Here is a 20,128-nt window from a genome sequence, read left to right on the forward strand (position 1 = left end):
AAAATGAAAAATAGAAGGAAATACAGAGAGTAGGAGAGGCGATTTAGATCAGGGTTAAAAGCATGAACTTGGCTTTCAGATAGCTCTAGATGTATTTGGTTCTGTTACTGGGTGCTTTTGGGTAAACTTTGCATCCTCATAAGTTGTTTTCTCCGTTTGTAAAACAGAGATAATGATAGCACTTGTAGAGTGCTTTAGGTAAAATGAGATGGCACATGAAGCATGTAGTAAGCACTGAATTTTAGTTCTTACAGGCATGAGTGGAAGTCATTTAAAAAAGATATATATATTTCTTTATTGATTTCAGAGAAGAAGGGAGGAGAGAGAGATAGAAACATCAGTGATGAGAGGGAATCATTGATCAGCTGCCTCATGCATGACCTCCACTGGGGATCGAGCCCACAACCCAGGCATGTGCCCTTGTCCGGAATCGAACCTGGGACCCTTGAGTTGGCAGGCTGACGCTCTATCCACTGAGCCAAGCCGGCTAGGGCTGGAAGTCATTTTTATTCGTGTGGCAGGTGCTGTGGGCTGTCAGCCCCAGCTTGCATTTTCCCCTTCCTCTACAAGCGTTTAACTACTTCCACATGTGTTGGCTCACCCACATTATTTCTGTTCTTTCTGGAAGGTTCTAGTAGAGGACTGTATTCCGGTACTGAAGAGGTACGCCAAAGAAGGGAGAGAGTTTGATTATGTGATTAATGATTTGACAGCTGTTCCGATCTCCACCTCTCCGGAAGAAGGTAGATTTTGTTTTCTTTTGTTTTGAACCACAGTCGTGGAAATGTTCATGGAAATGTTTTTTCTTGGCACCATGTGAGAATGATAGGATCTTGGAGATTATCTAGTTAAGTGTCTTCATTTTTTTTTAAAGGCAGTTCAACTGAGGCCCATGGTGGAAAGATGGCCATATTTGGCTTTGGTCAAATCTTGTCCTGCTCCTAAATGAGCAAATTAACTCAGTCATTTAAAACAGACATGAAATAAAATGACTCATAATTACACCACTAATACATTAGCTTGTTTGACCATTTGCCCTAGGTGATTTTTAACCTATAATGGAACAAACTGGTGACCTGCCTAAACAACCCCTTCTCAAACCCCAGGCTTGAAGTCACTGCTGGGCTGGGGTTTGAGTGTTAATGATTTTTGTAGAACCTTGTCTTCCTGCTGACTTTGCAGGCCAGATTCCTACCTGATGACCCTTGCAGTTTCTCTCTCTCGGGATGTTGCTGCTTAGCCTAAGGTGACCAGACGTCCCGCTTTTGGCTTTCCAAAAATCGGGACTGTCTCGCCCAAAGCGGGACGTCTGGGCACCTTAGCTTAGCCCCCTTACTTAAAGTCTTGCAGATCCCAACTTCTGTCTTTTGTGTCGAATCTTTATTGGTGCTGTGAGAACAGTGCTAAGTAAAGCACATTTGCTTTTGACCCGCTTGCATATGTGCACTCGTGTACAAGACACCCAGTTGATATGTTCGTAAGTGAGAATACATTTTCGTTTGGTTAGTAAGCTCTCTGCTCCTGGGTCTTGAGCTCGTGGCTCTTTCTTTGGTATTGTTGAGTATGGATGTATGTTGTGTCTGATGCATGCAAACCCATATTTAATAAACCTCCATTTTTCAACATCCAGATTCCACCTGGGAGTTTCTCAGACTGATTCTTGATCTCTCCATGAAAGTGCTGAAGCAGGACGGGAAGTATTTTACACAGGTAGGCTAAACTGTCCCCCAAACTCTTAACAAGCATTTTCTACTTTGACATTTGAATGCATGTTCATGAAATTTATGTCTGGCAAGGATAGAACTATATAATTCGATTATGATCTTTGAAGCAGGTAAGCTTGTAAATAGCCAACCTGGCATCTATGAGGGAATTAATCAGCTTTGTTGTATTCTTGTTTGTTACCGGATTTATCAACCTCGGGCTCTGGCTGTAGTATGAGCTGCTGCCACTAGATGGAGACAGAGATGGTGGTTTTCCCCTTCCTAGGCAATCTCCAATGAAACCTGCTCAAAGTCAGCTTCTTATAAAAGCACCCACCTTCAGTGAGTTAGGGAATTTTCACAAGTGGCGTTAGGAGGACAGCCACTTCATTGAGAATATCTGTCCAGCCGAGACCGGATTGGCTCAATGGATAGAGCGTCGGCTTGGGGACTGAAGGGATCCGGGTTCGATTCCGGTCAAGGGCATGTACCTTGGTTGCGGGCATATCCCCAGTAGGGGGTGTGCAGGAGGCAGCTGATCGATGACTCGCTCTCATCGATGTTTCTAACTGTCTATCTCTCTCCCTTCCTCTCTGTACAAAATCAATAATATATATATAAAGAGAATATCTGCCAAGTAGACTGCCTTCTTGGGGAACTGATATCTCCATATGGAGGATTAATAAAAACACTCCCTTAGCAGATTTTCACAGCCTGTTCGTTAAATATTAATGATCCAGGCCTTGATAACTTGCCTTTGCCAACTGACTTTTATGAAAAATTGCCTTATCCGCCCAGGGCGGTGCCACTTTCCAAGAATTTCAAAAGCTGTATTAGGACATGTTCCCTGTCCCTGCATTCATTACAAGTGGAGACACCAGGAGTGATCAGTGGTTGAATGTGTGATGGCACACATGTACTAAGGAGGTTGTAGGCCCTTGCAGAAGCAGTGCTACTGATGTAGTTGCCACAGTGCAATATTTTTTAAAATATATTTTATTGATTTTTTTACAGAGAGGAAGGGAGAGAGAGAGAGAGTTAGAAACTTCGATGAGAGAGAAACATCGATCAGCTGCCTCCTGCACACCCCCTATGGGGGATGTGCCCACAACCAAGGTACATGCCCTTGACCGGAATTGAACCTGGGACCCTTAAGTCCGCAGGCTGATGCTCTATCCACTGAGCCAAACCAGTCAGGACAAGACTAGGTGTTTTGATAATGTGTGTGACATTCATGTAAATTATAATGCAGAGTATTAGCAAACTCTGACTCCCTAGCTTGAGAATTGGACATTGCTAGTACCACTGACACATCTCCATCCCTCCCTAATCCCTGCCCACCTTCTAGAAGTAAGCTACCTATAGTGTTGTGGGGTGTTTTTTATTCCTGTGCTGTTCTTTATAGATGTTTCACATACTTTGATATACTAAATCATTATATTGTGTCATTTTCCTTGTTTTTGAACCCTATAAAAATGCTGTCCTTAAGGATGTATACTTTAAAAAAATATATTTAAAAAAAATATATATATATATATATTTTATTGATTTTTTTTTTTTTTTTCAGAGAGGAAGGGAGAGGGATAGAGAGTTAGAAACATCGATGAGAGAGAAACATCGATCAGCTGCCTTCTGCACAACCTCTAGTGGGGATGTGCCCGCAACCAAAGTACATTCCCTTGACCGGAATTGAACCTGGGACCCTTGAGTCCACAGCCGACGCTCTATCCACTGAGCAAACCGGCTAGGGCAAGGATATATACTTTAGCACCTGCTTTTCACATTACAGAAGTAATACATGCTAACTGTCATCTAACATGGGCCAAGGAGAACTTTCTAGAACTGATGCTACTGAATTGGGATTTACTCCCTTGGAGTGCACCCTCCCCTCTCCCCCATTGCCCCGTTATTCCCTTTCTCTCATCCTTAAGTGCTTCATTCTTTACTATTAGGTTTTTCCCCCTTGTGTCTTTTTAAAAATATATATATTTTATTGATTTTTTACAGAGAGGAAGAGAGGAATAGAGAGAAACATCGATGAGAGAGAATCATCGGCCAGCTGCCTCTTGCACCCCCCCCGCTGGGGATGTGCTCGCAACCAAGGTACATGCCCTTGACCGGAATCGAACCTGGGACCCTTCAGTCCACAGGCCGATGCTCTATCCACTGAGCTAAACCGGTTTTGGCCATTGTGTCTTTCTTAAGAAGAAAAAAAAAAGTAGTTCTATTTAAATAAACAGGAAGGTGCAGTGCATCATGTTACTTTCTTGGGTAGGTCTCTATTTGTGGTGAGTTTATTTTCTTTTTTAAGCTGCTTTTTGACAGTGTTGGGGAAGAACAAATTGAAAGTATCCCATTTCCTTACCACATTCTCCGTAAGGATGTTCTCCTGCGTACCCTCTGTGAAGAGAGGACGGTGTCAATTTTGGGATGGCAAGGGAAACCATTGAACTGTGTGCGTTGGTGGCGTTTCTATTCTCCAGCTTCCCCGGGGTGATGTGTTCTAAAATCAACCAGGCAGTGTTTTCTATTTGCGAGTCTTAAATTACAATGTGGTGTTTATATGCTCTCATGCTGAACTTGATGTTGAAACCAAATTATATGCTGGCCAAGGGCACTCTGGCCAAATCCCACTGCAGGGCCGTAGATGATGGGTTACTAAACTGGCTGGCACTGAAGGATGACGTCATGCTGAGCCAAAGTGCTAAGTTAAAACCACCCAGGCCAGCTCTCAGAATAGTTCTGTCTACCGGTTTGCCCGTGGCTGGCTGGGTTGATTGGTTTTGAAAGAGCATCCTCAAAAAGGCTTACATCACAGGCTGTCTTAATTTGTGAATAGTTTTCATCTGATATTGTACCTGCCTATTTTTTTTTTTAGCAGGTTGACAGTGAAGGTCTTTTGAAGAAATAGAATCAGCACATACATTCATAAGCACTCTGAATGTTAGGAACTTCAGTGGTTAAAAGAAAGTAGGTGGTGCCCGGCCAGTGTTGCTCGGTGATGGAGCATTGACCTATGAACCAGGAAGTCATGGTTTGATTTCCGGTCAAGGGCACATGCTGGATTGTGTGGTCTTTTTTTTTTTTAATATATTTTATTGATTTTTCACAGAGAGGAAGAGAGAGATAGAGAGCTAGAAACATCGATGAGAGAGAATCATTGATCAGCTGCCTCTTGCACAGCCCCTACTGGGGACGTGGCCGCAACCAAGGCACATGCCCTTGCCCAGAATCGAACCCGGGACCCCTCAGTCCGCAGGCCAACGCTCTATCCACTGAGCAAAACCGGTCCCGGCTGGATTGTGTGGTCTTGATCCCTAGTAGGCAGCTGATTGATGATTCTCATCATTGATGTTTCTCTCTCTCTCTTCGATTCTCTCACATCATTGATGCTTCTATCTCTCTTCCTCTCCCTCCCTCTCTAAAGTCAATAAAAGTATATTTTCAAAGAAGAAAATAGGTGGCCAAAGAAAGAAAATAGGCGGCCTGAAATACCTATCTTGTCTTCTAAGTCCGTTATGAAAGCACTTGGGGAGGTATTGTGCTAAAATGATAGACCCTAGCCCTATTGTATTGAGAATCAGCAAACGAGATGCAAGACACCTTAATGAGCCAATTAATCAGTCATTTATTGCGCTAGGCTCAGGGGGAGATGTCTCTTCCATATCTCTGAGCACCACACACAGGAAGTCTCCCGTCTTTATACTTTTCAAGCCTCTTTGCAGATATTATAAAGGGCTCCGTGTGAGTTATTGTTACAGACAGCTGTAACCTTGAATACATAACGAGTTTGTACTTGGCGTAAGAATATGGGAATTGTTACCAGTATTAGTCTCATTATTAGTCTATTTTAGTCTATTACATTGGATGGCTAGCTTGCAAGGTCAGGCAGTTAAGTTTATCTTTCTATTATTTGAACTAAAAACAAACCCATTTTATAGAATAAGAGACTGTCTTAAAGTGACAGAGTTTATAGGACTAGGGCAGTGGTCGGCAAACCGCGGCTCACGAGCCACATGCGGCTCTTTGGCCCCTTGAGTGTGGCTCTTCCACAAAATACCACGGCCTGGGCGAGTCTATGTTGAAGAAGTGGCGTTAGAAGAAGTTTAAGTTTAAAAAATGTGGCTCTAAAAAGAAATTTCAATCATTATACTGTTGATATTTGGCTCTGTTGACTAATGAGTTTGCCGACCACTGGGCTAGAAGGAAATTGAAGGGATGGGTCACAGTTGATTCTTGATTGTCCGGAATAAAATACTTTCCCAGTAGCCCCCTAGCTGATGTCTACTATATTCATTGACCACCCTGATATGCTTGCTAAGTAGGTCAGTGGTGGCAAGAGAGGCAGAAAATTTAGAACAATGAAGTCAAGATAAACTGATAAGGAGTGGAACTGGGCAATTCCTTTAGCATATGTATTGTGAATAGACTTTTGCTCTCTTATGCTTTAAGTCGGGGAAATTTCAGGGAAAGCATGAGGGGGGTAAAGATAGTTCTGTGCCAATATCTTTTTTTTTTTTTTTTTTTTTTTTTTTTTTTTTAATATATGTTCTTGATTTTTTTACAGAGAGGAAGGGAGAGAGATAGAGAGCTAGGAACATCGATGAGAGAGAATCATTGATCAGCTGCCTCCTGCACACCCTCCACTGGGGATGTGCCTGCAACCAAGATACATGCCCTTGACTGGAATCAAACCTGGGACCTTTCAGTCTGCAGACCGACGCTCTATCCACTGAGCCAAACTGGTTTCGGCCTGTGCCAATATCTTAGACTGTTATGATGGTCATAGTTTAAGCCCTTCTGGAAACCGAGAATATTATATATATTTTTATTTGGAAAAAAGAGGAGGAGGGAGCTGGCCCTTGCCCCCCTGGGAAAGGGTTCACATCCACTGCCACCCGCCAGAATATTATATATTTTATAAATATATATTTTATTGATTTTTTTACAGAGAGGAAAGGGAGAGGGAGAGAGAGTTTGAAACATCGATGAGAGAGAAACATCCATCAGCTGCCTCCTGTACACCCCCCACTGGGGACGTGCCCGCAACCAAGGTATATGCCCTTGACCGGAATCGAACCCGGGACCTTTCATGCTGCAGGCCGACGCTCTAGCCGCTGAGCCAAACCAGTTAGGGCAAGAATATTATACTTTTGATACATTATTCTAAACACAGTGTGACTCCTGGGAAAACTTACATTGAATGGGTTTTGTGTATGAATCTCTGCTGTTGCATGGTGTTGATAAAAAGGCTGTGTCACTAAATGAGAAATGGTCTCACTTGTTTTTGTATTGCTTCGCACTCTAATCACTTGAAATGGCTTGGTAAATGAGGTAGAAGAATAATGAACTAATGGATCTATAAATAGAGCTCAGTGCAATTTGGGAAAGTACCAAAACCATGTCTCATTTTCCAAGAGGAACTTTTACGGGAAGCTCCAATTGTTCCTATTTATTAGCGACCTTCAAACGAGTGGGACCCTTCGTGGACTCCAGTATCCCGTTGTTTGCTTTTCTCTCTTTGATTTAGGGGAACTGTGTCAATCTGACAGAAGCCCTGTCACTCTACGAAGAACAGCTCGGACACCTGTATTGTCCTGTGGAATTCTCCAAGGAGATCGTCTGTGTCCCTTCATACCTGGAATTGTATCCTTTGACCTTATTGTGTGGCCAGATCAGAACACCGAGTCAATCCTGTGCCAGCTTAGCATTTTGAATCAATAGAATTCTCTGAGCATATAAGGCCCCAGTTTTCCAAGCGTGGCTGCGCATTGGAAGCCCCTGGGATCTTTAAGACAATACTGATTCCCAGGTCCCGCCCTCAGATCCTGGAGTGTGGCCTGCTGCAGCTCCCACTGGTTCTGACAGGTGGTCCCCAGTCCTACAGCGTCATCTGGGAAATAGACGAGCAAATACTTAAGCGCCCCCCGCTCCATTGCTTCCCAATGAGAAAAGCTGGAGCTGGTGACTGGCCTTAAGCAGCCCTCCAGGGGATTGATTTGAACCCCAGCTGTTGCAGGCACAAAGACTGAAGACGTGCATTCTACTTCCATATCGTGATGATCCTACTTTAATGCCAGTTTCTGTACTTCCCTTGATATTCTGAGCTGCAGTAGAAACCGAGAGCTGGAAATCATGCCGGGGATCTCAAAGTGAACGTTGGTGTTTTCCATTAGGGCCACTTAGTACATTTAATCCCCAGAAATAAAAGAACTCGGGGGCGGGCGGTGGGGGGATGGCCGGAATGAGAGCATTGTCACTGGAAATTTATAACGGGTTTCCTCCTCCTAAAGGCACACTGGAGAGTGCAGACAAAAGCTTGCTTTTTAAAAAAATTTAATTTTTTTTTTTACGGAGGGGAAGGGAGAGGGATAGAGAACTAGAAACATCAATGAGAGAAACCCATCAGCTGCCTCCTGCACACTCCCCACTGGGGGGTGTGCCTGCAACCAAGGTACAGGCGCTTGGCCGGAATCGGACCCGGGACCCTTCAGTTCACAGGACGACGCTCTATCCACTGAGCCAAACCGGTTTCGGCAGGCTTGTTTTCTTGAGGTGGCGGAGTTTCCTGTGATTGCTGCCGGCCTGTAAGGCGGGGCAGGTTCGTACAGAAAGGAGGTCATAACATTCCCCTCCCCCAGGGTCCTCCCAGACAGCCAAGGGGTCCAGGCTGCCTGTCACTATATGAGTCAATGAAGCAGAGACAGGGCTGAGTCCTATATGAGCATTTATTCCAATAATACTGACAGGATGGGAGAGCAGAGCAGCGGGCCATCCACTAAAATCTGCTCTGCCCCCCACCACAAGCCAGCTCATATGTTTGATAGAAGGACAAAGATTACGTGGGAAAGTAGGAATTACAGGCATGGGAAAGTAGGCACAGGATAATCATTACAGGTTACAAGTCATATGGGCGTGGGGGGGGGCGTTAGAGAGGTAGGGTGCCGATGGGCACCCCTGGACCAGATTATGGGCAATAGGGGCTGGATGTTATAAAGAGCAGGTGCCTCCAGGACTAGATTGCCTCACCACGAGGTTGTAAATCTTTCCGTAATGATAGATAGTTCTCGGGACAGGAGGATGGATTGCATTCCTGTGTTAGCTCCCATGTCCTAGGGCAGCGTTTCCCAAACTTTTCTCATGATGAGAGAACTTAGTGCTGTCTTAGCGCACTAGTTAAGTATACAATTTTACCCATATGTTCCCCAAAATTCTGGTTTAGCACTTCTTAGTTGGGATTCAGGAATCTGTAGTTTAACAACTCCACCAGGTGATTCTCGTCATGAGAGAAGTTTGGGAAACACTGTCCTAGGGCGTACAACTCCCAGCCAGCCTAGAGTGTGCTTTCTCTAATCAGAACAGAACCATCACGGTTAACAGAGCATGATTAAGATTTCTTATTATAATTAGTTTCCAATGTCCTATTTCTGCCCCTAACAAAGACTTTAGAAATCAGTTGATGACATTTGGAAAAAGGCTTCAGCTAGGGCTCCGGCTCTTCTCCCTCCTTCCACCTCCCCCCCCCCCTCTTCTTCCCACCTCCCACACTCTCCCCACCCCATTCCTCACCTCCCTCTTGTTTATGTCTCTTCCTCCCACCCTTGTAAGAATTTCCTAAAACTTCTTCGAGATCTTGAAAGCAGCACTATTGTTAAAGAAAACCTGAGAAGAATCAAGCAATACTTAGAGAGAGGGAGTTATATTTATTACGCGCGGGTCCAGAGGAAAATGTCTCTCAAATTCTGGGCCCCAACATGGAGGAACTTTCCCTATTTATATGTTTTTACCTTCTTTGTTTCCCAAATATGGGGTGTTTCCGGCCCCCTTTGCAAGTTCTTAAAGAGCCCCTATGTGCTGGGCCTTGAGACCTCAACCAAAGGCCTGGCGCCAGCACTGATAACGGCGTCCGGGAAGGTTTAATGGCCTCTCTGAAGTGGGAGTAGTCTTATTTTCCTTATTATTTCAGCAAGCAAGCATTTACAGAAGCCAGATAGCAGGGTTAACATTTCAAACAGCAGTTTTTATATAAGATGGATGCCTCACTATCACCTTTCCTCCGCACACCCCCTCCCGCACTCAGGGTCACAGGCTGGGGGGTGTCCAGGCTGCCAAGTGGTTATTGAAGAGGCCTCCATTGTCTGACATGGCCGCAATTCTCTAAGCCAGCGGTTTTCAGCCCGGGTGCCCAAAGGACTTTTAAAACTTGCATCCCTGACTAGTCAGGGGCACCGACCTCTCTCCCCTTAGATGGCCAAGTAAAAAAACAACAGCCAACACAACAGCAGCTGTCTGGTATGAATGAATCAAAATGATACTTCTTTTGTCAGATCAGCAAAAAGTAGAACATTTTTTGGTGTGCCGCAGAATTGTAATAATTAGTAAAATGTGCCATGGGACGAAAAGGATAGAAAATTGCTCCTCTTAGCGATGTTTGTAGGTCAGCAAATTGTTAAGGAAAAAAAAAACATTCAAACCTGTAAAGAATTTTGTGAGACCATTTGAGACATACAATTGCAGGAAGGCAGAATCTCAACGTATTGAGATTGAGATAGTGCCCTATAATGGCATTTTGATGTTTTTTGTGTTTTTTTGTTTTTTTTACCTTGTTTTAGACATTACAATCAAAGGAGGAGACATAAGTGGGGTTAGGTGAAGTACATTGGTGATAGATTAGGGAGGCGGGATAAAGCAAAGAGGCCAAACCCCTGGGATTGGATAAAGTGAAATGATAGACACACGCTTCTGTACTCAGGTGGATAAAGGATAGTTAGCAGTCCACCAGTAGCAAGATAATAACAATGGTTGTGCCCCGAGGGGTCCGGGAAAGGGGAAGTGACGAGTGGCCCTGACATCCCACAGGTAAGTTATCTTAGATTCGTAGAGAGAATCCTCTCAGTAAAGACTGAAGTTGATCTTTGTCCGGGAAGATACTGGCCCAGGACAGGACTGCCACTGTAAGCTGCTTTTTCTTTAAAAGTTTTCATTTCAGACCATCCTTTGTGGTTACTGTAGGTCTCTTTTTTGAGTTTGCAAGGCCTCCATGCATGCCTTTCCACAGCATTTTAAGTTAAGGTGACCAGACGTCCCGCTTTTGGCGGGACAGTCTCGGTTTTTAACCATTTGTCCCGCGAAAATCGGGACTGTTTTAAAACGCCGCAGGACAAATGGTTAAAAATCGGGACCTCTGGTCACCTTATTTTAAGTGATACTGTTCTTCGAATTTTCTGTTCTCATTCCTTAACTCCTTGTCCAGGTGGGTATTTTACACTGTTTGGAAGAAAGCTAAACCTTGAAGATCAAGATCCCCTCATCACATGTGCTACAAATAGCCTTCCTGACCATCACACGCTGTCCATGCCATCAACACGAGTCAGGCAATTTGATTGTGAATTCCTTCAAGTTCTTTTTAAATTATTTTTTAATTTAAAAAGGCAAATGGCAAATGTATATCTTGATGACCTAGGGTGTGTTGTTTTTTGAAAGTCAGCTGAAGGATGGTTAGCTAGCATAGCAAAGGCTGCTCCATGCACTGAACCCTAGAATGTGATTTTTTTGTTTTTTTACTTTTTTTCCTGTGTGGGCTGTTTTCGTTTTTGTTTTGGTAGACTTTGCATTTGGTTGTTTGGAAGAATGAACATCATTGTTTTATTCTGGAGGGGACTTCCTGATGGTGTTGCTTTCCCAAAAAAAAAAACACGAATTGACTTACATGATTAAAATTTGGTGCTTTTATGAGAGTTACAAACAACAACCACGAATTAGCAACGCTTTGATTAAAATTACAAATGAGAAATTTCATGTGTCTGCTCTGTTATTTCGGCTAGGTCTCCTTTTTCTTACTTCCTACTGCGCAGAACAAAGGTGTCTCCTGGGTCTTTTTTTAGTTCTCTTTTATCATCGCTGGTGTCATTTATCTCTTTCCAATAGGATGGCCTTAGGGCCTTTTTTGAACAGTAGTAATGACTTCCATTTACCATTGTGGTAAATGATACAGCCTATTACATTCACCAGCTCTTCATTATAAAATTGACCTGAGGGGAGGAAAAGATTTGGCCTTACTGTGAAATTGAAAGTCAGAAGCTTTTTTTTTTTTTTTTGTCCCCCATCTTACTCCTGTGTTAGATGTGGAAACAAAGATCAGTTTGGATCGCTGCTGTGAAGCTTTGAGAAGATTTTTGGGTGCACAAATAGATGATAGTTTGTAGAGAGGCCTGCAACCAGAGCAACTTGAACTCACCTAAGGAAGTGCTTGTAACTACTAGCTTGGTTGTGTGTGGGAAACAACCCACGTGACAGGTGAGGGTATATTGACTTGCCTGATTAGATATCACTGAGTTATGTTGTTGAAATAAAATCTTTATGCTTTATCAATAGAGTTCATTCATGGCGAATTTACAATAAGCAAAACATTAAAAATGAAGTAGTTTAATGTTCCTTTTGAGATAGAATTAGTAACAAACCTATCTTCCTCCCAAGATAGGTTTATGGTATCCTGCAGATAGTCTTTAAAAATGAGTGTATGCCTACTTTTTCCCTTTCCTATTAGATTGTCATGGAAGAAGAAACAATAATCTACACTAATAAAAAAGGAAGATGCAAATTTACCATACCTTTGTGATGCCCACCAGCCAATCAGGAGTGGGTATGCAAATTAACCCAACACAAGTTAATTTGCATGCACAGGTGCCAAGCAATAGGGAAAGGAAGGTCCATTCTTACACGTGCATTAGGCTTCTAGTATAATAAGAGGAGTTAAAATCATGTTGGAACTAGGTTGGCTTTCAGCAAGTATTTTTCTTGTATGTAGAAGTTAAAAATGGCATGAGTAGACATTAAGAATCCTACCCACCCTCCAAATGCTTCTATAATGTTTTACAAAGGCTCTGTAAACTAAAATTAAAAAATACTGCTGCTATTACTGTTCAAATTCTGTTTTCGGTTAATAGAATGGGATGATTCCCACTTTAGAAAAGAATTCAAGTATATCTGGTGTCTGGAAATAGTGTTTACTAATACGTGGGCATGGCTTTATGTTTGAGGCCAAGGCACAATCCACTGATAAATCTGGTGACATACAGGTCCTGCCAAGAGCTTAGAGTTAGAAATGAGATGGATCAGGATGTGCCAGCCCATGGAAGATGCATTCAGGGGAGAATAAGGAATGTATTAATAGTAGGGTGAGAATCGCAAATTCTGACCCTATCCATTTCTCCATATTGAAGAAAGGACAATTTAACCTGATTGTTTTGAAAGAAAAGCATGCACATTCCGAATTCTGATCATTAAAAACAATATCCGCTGAAACCGGTTTGGCTCAGTGGATAGAGCGTCGGCCTGCGGACTGAAAGGTCCCAGGTTCGATTCCAGTCAAGGGCATGTATTGTATCTTGGTTGAGGGCACGTCCCCAGTGGGGGGTGTGCAGGAGGCAGCTGATCGATGATTCTCTCTCATCGATGTTTCTAGCTCTTTATCCCTCTCTCTTCCTCTCTGTAAAAAATCAATAAAATATATATATTTTTTAAAAAAGAAACCAAGAAAACAATTAAAAAGAAAAAAAAAAGAAAAACAATATCCACTTTTGCTGTATTTTTAAGGAAGTGTGATAAAATCTAAGCACTGTTATTTCACTTTATGGCTATAGTGTTGTAGTCTCCTTTATAATCTAAAGGCTCTGCTGGAGTAGCTCAGTGGTTGAGCTTTGATCTATGAACAGGAGGTCATAGGTTCAATTTCCTGGTCGGGGCACATGCCAAGGTTGCGGACTCCAACCCCAGTGTAGGGCATGCAGGAGGCAGCAGTTGAATGATTCTCATCATTGATGTTTCTCTCCCTTTCCCTTCTCTCTGAAATCAATAAAAATATATTAAAATAAATTTGTATATACCACAGCATATTCAGTATTTTTTAAAGATAAATATGGCTGTAGTTTAAATTCTAATTCAGCAGATATAAAAATTCAGCTTCTTAAAAAAAAAGAAAATGCTATTTTCTCTTGAAAGTGTGGTTGAATATTTTAAAAATGTGGTTTGGTGTGTGACTGGGCTGGAGCAGTGCTGATATCAGAATGAAAATGTGCTACTGTTTTCTGTGCAGTTGAATAGTCTCCTCCTTGTGTTAGCTACTGCTGCCATAAGAATTTGCATTGGTCTCAGTAAATTGATCCATTTCATTCTGTTCCCTTGAGTCGTGAGACAGGTTGAAGGAAGTGATTAAGTGATGTTATATACCACTAGAGGCCAGGTGCCCGAATTTGTGCACTGGTGGGGTCCGCCAGCCACCTTGATCAGGGCCAGTTGGGGTGGGGCCATGGGCTGTAGGCCGTCTGGCCCCACCCACTGGTTGAACTCCCAGTCGGGACAATTTGCATATTAGCCATTTATGATACAGGATTGGCCTGTGTTTGAGGTTCTAGAACAGTGCCACTAAAAGTGAAGTCCTTCAGTTGTTTTCTAAGCACTTGGTTTTTTATTCTGAACTTTTTTGTGTGTGACAAGGCTTTCTCTCTGAAGGAAGCAGTTCACTGATTGATTGATTGATTGTGGCTCAAGTGCCTTACCCAGTCTTAGAATAGCACTTTGCCCTTGGGTTGCATCATTTTTTTTAAATGCTGCCATTTATTTTAAAAGATATTTTAAATATGTTTTTATTGATTTTTTTTTTAAGGGAGAGGGATAGAGAAACATTGATGAGAGAGAAACATGGATTGGCTGTCTCCTGTACCCCTCCTACTTGGTAAGGAGCCCACAAGCCAGACATGTGCCCTGACCTGGAACGGAACCCTTGGTTCCTGGGTTGACACACTCAACTACTGAACCACACTGGCCCAGCGGAGCCACATTATTTGTTAGGAGCTGCTGTGTGGCCTTGAGAAAATAATCTACTACCTGGTTGCTGAGTGTCTTTTTTTTTTTTATCAGATAATCTTGACCTTGCTGTGCTTTGGGTTAATAAACCACTTTCCTTTACATTACCTCGCTCAACCTAAAACTAGCTTTGTGAATTCGATGTTACTATCACAGAGTAGGCCAGCAGTCAAACTGTAAATTATGCCTGGGGTCCCATGGCTAGTAACCATTTGAGTCTATTAGTTTCTAGCATTCGGAATTTGCTCTCTGAAAGCTGACATCAGGGTTTCTTCTTGTTTTTAATACCTAAGAAATTCTTGGTTTTCTTTCATATCTTTTTAAAAAAATATGTTTTATTGATTTTTTTTTACAGAGAGGGATAGAGAGTTAGAAACATCGATCAGCTGCCTCCTGTACATACTGGGGATGTGCCCACAACCAGGGTACATGACCCTGACAGGAATCGAACCTGGGACCCTTCAGTCTGTAGGCCAACACGCTATCCACTGAGCCACGCCTGTTAGGGCATGACATCAGGATCTCATATCCTTTTTTGCATCTCGGATTCTGGCGACCTGGTGAAACGAGTGAGCCCCTCCTCAGAAACATGTTTTTAATACATAAAGGAGAAATAATTGGAAGGAAACAAGTTATATTGTTTTTTCAAAACTTTATGATTTAATATTTGTGCTTTAATAACTTGTTACATGGCTAGATGTAGTGATGGGTTGAATACCACATTTAAAAAAAATTTTTTTGATGTCAGAGAGGAAGGGAAAAGGAGAAAAAGAGGAACATCAATGATGAGAGAGAAGCATTGATCAGCTCCTCTTGCATGTCCCGCACTGGGGATGGAGCCCACAACCTGGCCATGTGCCCTGACGGGGAATCCAACCGTGACCTCCTGGTTCCTGGGTCAGTGCTCAACAGCTGAGCTCCACCAGCCAGCCTGACTACCATATCTTTGAGGTAGTAATGAGCACAGATATTTGTAATTATCTGTAGCAACTGAAACGTGATGACATCTGATTTATCTTCACAAAGTCCTAGGTACTGCCAATACTGACATGGTTTGCCACCTACGTTCATGTATAAAGGTAATGCCAAATTTCAGTGAGTGGTTAGTGACAATGAGGGTAAAAATGTTTCCGCATCCAAGTGTAGGGACATACAGAATTCTGTCCATAGATCCCAGGTGAAGAACCCCTGACCTACAGGTTTTTGCTTTCATCGTATTTAGGCGGTGGGCAAGGGTCGCTGGGTACTTTTCACCCTGATGTCAGAACCTCAAATCGGTCCTGGCAGACCAGTTCTCCTTGGCCAGGATCATTTAAAAATCTCAATTATCTGGTGTAGTCATTCCACCGATTTCTGCTTCATTCATTATTTCAAAAATGAGAAATAGATCACAGGCAAAAAATAGTCCCCTGCTTTTGGAAAGCTAATGGAGTCCTCCTGGATGTGATTTCCCTGGGAAATCAGATGACAAATGTGACTGGACAAGCAGGCTCATCTCCGGGGTGCCAGAGATCCGCTGGCCAGCTCATGATGCAGATGGTGTCCCCAGGCAGCACCCGGTGATGTGGTGGTCATTCCTGTGAGCGATTCCTTTATGGTGAAGCATTCGGGAACAGGCCCCTCTGCGACCCACACAGGAATGGAACAGAATCAATGAGGTGGGGGCTCCCCCAGGTGAAGCAAGCTGAACCAGCCCAGTCTATATTGACAGAAGCCCTCCATCATCCGGAGAGGTGCATCCTAGAGACGGAAGCCCAGGATTATTTGGCTCATGTTTTGAGTTCAAGTGCACTGTAAAGGCCAGTTCTTAGAATTTTGTGTTCCAAGTGGGACATGAGAAAACAGGCTGGTGTGAAAAGATTGCATGGGGTTGGCCATGTTCAAGAAAAGAAATAGGCCGAAACCGGTTTGGCTCAGTGGTAGAGCGTTGGTCTGTGGTCTGTGGATAGAGCATCGGCCTGTGGAGTGAAGGGTCCCAAGTTCAATTCAGATCAAGGGCATGTGTCTTGGTTGCGGGCACATCCCAGTGTGGGGGGAAGTGCAGGAGGCAGCTGATCGATGTTTCTCTCTCATCGATGTTTCTATCTCTCTATCCTTCTCCTGTCCTCTCTGTAAAAAATCAATAAAATATACTTAAAAATAAACTGATACACAACTCATACGCAATCTGTGGGAAACAAAGCCACATAAATATGCTCCTTGTCAAAATCTCCAAGATTTTGCTGAAATCAGTTTGGCTTAATGGATGGAACGTCGGCCTGCAGACTGAAGGGTCCCAGGTTTGATTCCGGTCAAGGGCATGTACCTTGATTGTGGGCACATCCCCAGTGTGGGGTGCGCAGGGGGCAGCTGATTGATGTTTCTGGCTCTCAATCTCTCTCCCTTCCTCTCTGTAAAAAATCAATAAAAGATATATATTTTTAAATCTCCAAGGTTTTGTCACCAGTGGACGATTTATGCCCAATTCAGTCTTCACTGTGCCAACAAAACACTCATTTTTCCAACTGCACACTCCCCCCTCCCCTTCGCTAGTTGGTAATCAGCATTCTACAGTAAGCGTCATATCCATTGTATCTGTCCCCCATTTATTTGTATATTTGTTTTCCATACACCCTCATCACTTCCAACTTTCTTGCAGTCATTTACAATTCACTACTATGGTTAAATATTTCAGTGCATAAATCCATCCTGGATTTACCCAGCTGGAACCTAGGGCCAGGCTCAAACTAATCGCAAGCATCCAGGATCAATCAGAGTCTTGCTATCACACCCTCCAGCAGACAGGATCAGTGGCCTTGCTGCCTGGCCTGCAGGGACCGGTATATGAACTGCAGCCACAGTCCTCTGTAAGCTGGTGAGGACCAAATGTGAGCCCATGTGAAAGCATCCTGCCCAATGGGTGGTCCATCACCAGCGGTGGAGCCATTCAAGAGTGACGTAGTTGACGGTGGAGCGAAAACAAACAGGAAAGAAAAAGAGAAGATACAGAAGTAGCTGGCACCAAAATGGCTGCAGATCCTACACTTCCGGTTTTCTGGTCTGAATGTTGAACATAGAAGTTTCTGCTGCTCCTCGGCCCATAGGCGAAGCAAGAAGGAACCCCAGAGACTCGAACCCTGGTGAAGAGACACCCTTCACCTACACAGTGCTGTCACTCATAGTGGGACCGCAGTCTTGCTAGGGCAGGGAGACATTCTTGCTCCTTGGTGCATGAAGACACAGGCATGTCTCCCTTCTTTATTTTAATATATATCTTATTGATTTTTTACAGAGAGGAAGGGTAAGGGATAGAGTTAGAAACATTGATGAGAGAGAATCATCAATCAACTGCCTCCTGCACACTACCTACTGGGGATGTGCCCTCAACCAAGGTACATGCCCTTGACTGGAATTGAACCTGGGACCCTTCAGAATGCAGGCAGATGCTCTATCCACTGAGCCAAACCGGTGAGGGCAGACACGTCTCTCTTTATCATCATAGGCTATTTCTCTTCTTTTTTTTTTTTAAATATATTTTATTGATTTTTTTACAGAGAGGAAGGGAGCGAGATTGAGAGCCAGAAACGTTGATAAGAGAGAAACATCGACCAGCTGCCTCCTGCATACCCCCTACCGGGGATGTGCCCGCAACCAATGCACATGCCCTTGACCAGAATTGAACTTGGGACCCTTCACTCCACTGGCCGATGCTCTACCCACTGAGCCAAACCAATTAGGGCTGTGTATCAGTTTCTTATTGCTACTCAAACAGATTGACCGCAAACAGTTCCTTAAAATCACACCATTCAGGAGGTCAGAAGTCTAAAAGAAGTCTTACAGGGCTCAAATCAGGGTGTCTCCGGGCTGGTTCCTGCTGGAAGCTCTAGGGGAGAATGTTTCCTGCCTTTTCTAGCTTTTGGGGGCTGTCTGCCTAATTGGCTTTTGCCCTCTTTCTTCCTTCTCAAAGCCAGCAACATAGATAGCATCCTCAAATCTCTCTCCCTCCGCTGTCACGTTGCCTCTTTCTGACCCCTGTGCGTCCCCGTTGTAAGGCCCTCAGGATTCTATGGGGTCCACCTGCATGGTCCGCAAGAATCGCCCCAATTCAGCCACAGCTGCAGCGTCCCTTTTGCGATATAAGGTAACAAGGTTCTGGGGTTACAGTATGGTGTGGACATCCTTAGGGGGCCATTATTCAGCCCAGGACCCATTGCAAGAAGGAAAATTGATTTACAGTGCAGGAAATGTGCGACACTCTGACCAGGTGAGCAGAATCAAAGAGCAGGTGGGTGTTGCGCCTCCAGTACTCCGGAGGGTCCATCTGCAGCTATGCAAGACTGGGTAAGACGGCATTGCCCGAATGTAATCTTTTTAAAAATATATATTTTATTGATTTTTTACAGTGAGGAAGGGAGAGGAATAGAGAGTCAGAAACATCCATGAGAGATAAGCATCAATCAGCTGCCTCCTACACACCCCCTAATGGGGATGTGCCTGCAACCAAGGTACATGTCCTTGATCGGAATCGAACCTGGGACCCTTGAGTCCACAGACCGACGCTCTATCCACTGAGCCAAACCACTTAGGGCCCGAATGTAATCTTGAGTAAACATTAGACCCCAAATGAAAAATGCTTTATTAAAAAGGGCCCTGGATTAAAAAAAAATTATTTTATTGATTTTTTTTTACAGAGAGGAAGGGAGAGGGATAGAGAGTCAGAAACATCGATGAGAGAGAAGCATCGATCAGCTGCCTCCTGCACACCCCCTACTGGGAATGTGCCCATAACCAAGGTATATGCCTTTGACCAGAACCGAACCCGAGACCCTTGAGTCTGCAGGCGGACGCTCTATTCTCTGAGACAAACCGGTTAGGATTCTTTAAGTGTATTAATGTTAAAAAGACAAAAGGCTGTGAAAAGGTTTCTAGATGAAAGGATGCTGAAGAGTCATGGCAACTAAATGCAGTACCTGACCGCACACTGGACCCTGTATTGGAGGAAAAAGGCTGTGAAGGGTATTATGGTAGAAATTGACAAATTGAAATAGGAATGGTAGTTTTTTCTTTGTTTTTTACATAAATAGCTTTTTAATGTTTTTATTGATTTTTTATATGCATTTTATTGATTTTTTACAGAGAGGAAGGGACAGGGATAGAGAGTTAGAAACATCAATGAGAGAGAAACATCCATCAGCTGCCTCCTGCATACCTCCTACTGGAGATGTGCCCGCAAACAAGGTACATGCCCTTGACCAGAATCGAACCTGGGACCCTTCAGTCTGTAGGCAGTGCTCTATCCACTGATCCAAACTGATTAGGGGTGATTTTTTTTTTTTTTTTAGAGAGAGAGGGAGAGAGAAACATCAATCGGCTCCTGAACACCCCACACTGCGATGGAGCCCACAACCTGGGCATGTGCCCTGACCGGGAATTGAACTGTGACTTCCTGGTTTATAGGTTGACACTCAACCACTGAGCCACATCAGCTGGGATCCATTGGTTCTATTTTAGAGAGAGTGGAAGGGGTGGAGGGAGGGAGAGAGACAGACAGACATTGATGTGAGAGGCACATTGACTGCGGG

At 43.6% G+C, this 20,128-nt stretch overlaps 1 protein-coding gene across 3 annotated transcripts in view; it reads left to right on the forward strand.

Annotated features, from left to right (window-relative positions):
• The window catches only part of SMS (spermine synthase), a 77,908-nt gene that overhangs the window by 46,704 nt on the left and 11,076 nt on the right, over window positions 1–20,128 (forward strand). Inside the window, exons 8-11 of one of the 3 annotated variants that reach the window (XM_036439755.2) lie at window positions 629–743; window positions 1,631–1,710; window positions 7,234–7,349; window positions 10,957–11,444. In XM_036439755.2, the coding sequence (XP_036295648.1) occupies window positions 629–743; window positions 1,631–1,710; window positions 7,234–7,349; window positions 10,957–10,996 (351 nt within the window). In that variant the 3' untranslated portion in view covers window positions 10,997–11,444. Of the gene's footprint in view, window positions 1–628; window positions 744–1,630; window positions 1,711–7,233; window positions 7,350–10,956; window positions 11,445–20,128 lie in introns of those variants that run through there. The other 2 variants (XM_036439757.2, XM_036439756.2) reach the window with 2 other exon arrangements.

Source organism: Pipistrellus kuhlii, unplaced genomic scaffold (genome assembly GCF_014108245.1).
Source record: "Pipistrellus kuhlii isolate mPipKuh1 unplaced genomic scaffold, mPipKuh1.p scaffold_m20_p_16, whole genome shotgun sequence".
Classification (NCBI taxonomy): Eukaryota; Metazoa; Chordata; class Mammalia; order Chiroptera; family Vespertilionidae; genus Pipistrellus; species Pipistrellus kuhlii.